General features: G+C 37.6%; 1 protein-coding gene across 1 annotated transcript; it reads right to left on the reverse strand.

Moving 5' to 3' along the window:
• Window positions 1-500: 500 nt before the first annotated feature.
• On the reverse strand, window positions 501-3,927 carry LOC309838866 (endogenous retrovirus group K member 6 Env polyprotein; the record flags this gene model as incomplete). Its single annotated transcript, XM_082680250.1, has 2 exons — window positions 501-548; window positions 2,095-3,927. The coding sequence occupies 2 exons, from the start codon at window positions 3,925-3,927 to the stop codon at window positions 501-503; spliced, it is 1,881 nt and encodes a 626-aa protein (XP_082536376.1).

Consider the following 3,927-nt stretch of genomic DNA (forward strand, 5'->3'; position numbering starts at 1 on the left):
CCCTAGTCGGGAAACTAGATCCCGCAAGCCACCCACAACCCCATGGTTTTTATTTTATTTTTATTTTTAAAAATTAAAAAAAAATTCTTTTGGCCACCCGGCACAGGATGCAGGATCTTAGTTCCCCAACCAGGGATTGAACCTGTGACCCCTGCAGTGGAAGTGTGGAGTCTTAAGCACTGGACCGCCTGGGAAGTTCCCCCCAATGTTTTTATATTTTGTGTTGTTACTATGGTCATATCTACACATAAACAATATGTAGGAAAACAGAGAATTGGCACAGGCCACTGGCTTCCTTCCACAGCTAAATTCTACAGATGCCAAAGAAATGAGGACAAAGTACACTCTATTTTTGTTGCTAACTTTAATCTTTCATTTCAGCATAACATTTGCTTTAAGTTTTGTTTTTATTTTCATTTTTGTTTTCTACTATAGAGAAAATAAAACATATAGAAAAGTAGGAAGAACAGTAATCTCCCTGTACCTATTACCCAGTTTCATTAATGATCGATATTCTGTTCTTTTATTTCATCTAATGCACCAAAAATCTGTTGAGTATTTTAATACAAATTTCAGACATATACCATCTAATGAATATTTTAATATGCATCTCTAACAGATAAGGAAAATTTTCAAATGCAATCATAATAGCATCATCATGTCCAATAAAATTATAATTGATCCCAAATGATCTTTCCTACACATTTTTTTTTTAAATCAGTAAAGTTTTTTTTTCTTCTTTGTAGCACTCTCATCTATTCTTGGTTAGAGAACAATTTAGTAATTTTCCTGGAGATATAAACCTATGAATTAGGCAAGTGAGGAGAGGAAGGCATCGAAGACAGTTCATCAGGAAGCATTTTTTATGTTCCAGCCCTCAATGCTTTGAACTGGTAGCATTCTTGGTCCCTGCAATGCAACTTAGCTCTTAATTATGAATTGTCTTTTTAATACTTCATCTGGGTGGATTTGTTTTCCAGCTATACAGTAAACTCACTGAAGCTAGGGTTATTTATAATGCCTTATTTTATACGGTACTAAACTCGACTGACCTCTCAACCATTGTTACCTCTTTCCAAAAATTCTTTGAAATCTCTCTTCTTTACTCATAACTATGTTTTCAGTATCATTTCAGGACACATATAAAATTTAAAAAGATAAAATCAAGTATCCATTTTTAACAGCAAGATTTCTGTTTATTTTTATAAACAGGAAAACAACAAAGCTTTCCCATTTGAGGGAAAAGTTTAATGTTTATTTTTCAGTCTGAGTCAAAATGAAAGTATAAAAACTGCAACATCAAAACCCCTATATCAAAATGTCAAGTGACCACTGTAGGATACTAGAGTAGGCAATTACTGAGAGATTGTCGGTTGCATTTCCCTCCCTCTTGTTGAAGAGCAAGGGCAACGAGAAAATCTAGAGTTCTTTTTCCTTAAAGAAACAAAAAAAAACTACTCCTGAATAAATATGACGGAGGTCCTTTGTAAGCATCTTTTTATTCAGAAACTGCCGCAGACCAGCCGAACGAGGAAGACTGAGCCGACCAGGGTCAGAAGGGAAGGGGTAAAGAACTGAAATAGCACCGACGAATGGGGTCAGAAGGACCAAGACAACTGTTGGTTGCAAGGCAAATTTTATTGTGCTACAGTTGCAGATTATATAGACTAGAAAAGGGAAGGTTGCCAGACGGTGGTTTACATTATCTAATGACTGTCTCGGCTCAAGGTTAACTTCCCTGGGAGAAAACCCATAAACCCAGAATCATCAAAAATAACGTGCACATGCAGGGGGGAGACAGCTTTGCTTATCTCATTTTACATTCTTTCTGATCTCTGGGCCCTAGTGATTTATCTCCCATGGAATGGAACAAGGAAGGGAACAAGTAGGGACAGTCCCTTCGAGCAGCGGCGGCATGCCTGGCACGTCCGCAGCCTGCTCTCATGGCTGACTGCTTCCCACAGGTTCCCCTTTTTTATTTTTTAATTTTTGCTGCAAACTTATTCCATGAAGTTTACTGCCGAGAGTAGTATATTGTTGCATGAGGATACGAAACACACATGAGAAGATTATTAGCAATAATAGGCAAATTACGGCCAGGGTAATAAATGCTGACAACCTTCCAGTAATCCAAGACTGAGCGTTTAACCACTTTAAATGATCCAGTGAAGTTTGAATTACATCTTCTGGCGAAATATCATCAAGATGTGCATTTTGCATATCCTGAATTTCAGCATTTAACTTCTTAAGATCAAGACTAATATTATTATCTGACCAAACACTCAGCAGATGCATTTTTACTTTCTCCCATTCCCAAATAGAGCCATTATACTTATAAGGAGTAACACAAATCCACGTATACTTTGCATGACAAGCTAAACGCATCAATTTTAATGCTGCCATCTGATCTCCAATCCCCAAAACTGCGTTTTTAAATTCATCTAACTTGTTATTAATCTGTAAATCTATGTGACTTTGTAAAGATAAAGCAAGACTGGTATTTTGAGATAACTGATTAACAAAGTAAGCATCATTAATACGCTGTGAAAGAGCAAGACCGGCAGCAGCCGCGGTAGCAGACAGAGCAGCCAAGGCAAGTAAACTTACTATTAGCCACCCAAGAAAGCGTCTCCCTCTCCGCAAGGCTTTAGAGAGGTCCACCCATGCCTGTACTCCAGTATTTTCATACCAAGGTTCTTTCAGATGTACAGGCACCATAACATACAGGGGTTGCTTTAGTATAAGGACAGATTGCGTTCCTGCAGAAGGGAACATACAACTGCTAAAAATACAATTAACACAGCTAATATTATACCCTCCTTTGGAAGAATTAACAATGTTAATAGAACCAATCAAAAGTGTATATGGAGGAGCAACACAAGTTATAACATGTGTATTGGAATAAGTTAGAGCTAGTTTCCATATATCCCAGTTCTTCTGAAATGTAATAAACCTATCTATGACGGGAATAGAAGAGATAAGAACTGACCCCTTGGTATAATCTACAGTACACCATATTTGGTTATTCCAAGATGCATTGCAACGTTCAAAATTGGATTCAGGAAAGTTAACGGTCATAAAAGGAGGAAATTGATTTTTTGATTTTCTGTTAAGAATAGTAACCTTATGTTCAGCTATAAGTATCCCTTGTTCTCCAGATAAATGCTTCATACAGAAATAATTTCCTGAATCTTCACCTGTAACCTTGGTTATAGTAATAGAGGAATCCCTAAGTGGTGAAGCGTATGAGATTCGACCTCTAATATTAATAGGTTGCCCATTTTTATACCAAATGATGGTATCCTTAAGATCCTCTCGTTGGCTGGTAGCCGGGCATGCAAGAGTAATGTTGGTTCCTGTAAAATGAAGGATGCCTGGAGAGCCTGACAAACCAACTGATTGATCCGTTTCCTCATGAACATCTGTATGCTCATAACTAATAGCCTTTACACATCCAGTTTCCAGATTCAATGGGCTAAGACAGACAGGATAGGTATTAAACCAGTTAGTATAATTTACAGACATATTGATTTGTTTTATATTCCCAATAAGAGGCCCATAAACAGTATCATTGTAAAATACAAGAAACTTTGCTTCAGACCAAGATATGGGTTGTAATAGTGGAGGATCAGGTACATAGGCCCAGTAAGTTGCTGCATTAACAGAGGGAACACATGAAATGGTTGCCAACATAGCCAAAAATAAAGTTATAGGTGTAACAGGATTATTCTGTTGTTTCACTAACTCTTGAGCTCGTGAAATCAATTGTTTAACTTGTCCCCAGGTTGGAACATCACTCCCTTGAGTCGTGCTGGCAAGTGGTCTCCTCTTCTTCTTTTTCTCGATTGATACGGTCACTGTTGCTTTCTTTGGAGAAATGTGAAGTTTCTGCATTTTCTTTATCAGTCGGGCGTTGCGATGAGCCAT

This window comes from Grampus griseus (genome assembly GCF_964374135.1).
Source record: "Grampus griseus genome assembly, chromosome: 21".
NCBI lineage: Eukaryota > Metazoa > Chordata > Mammalia > Artiodactyla > Delphinidae > Grampus > Grampus griseus.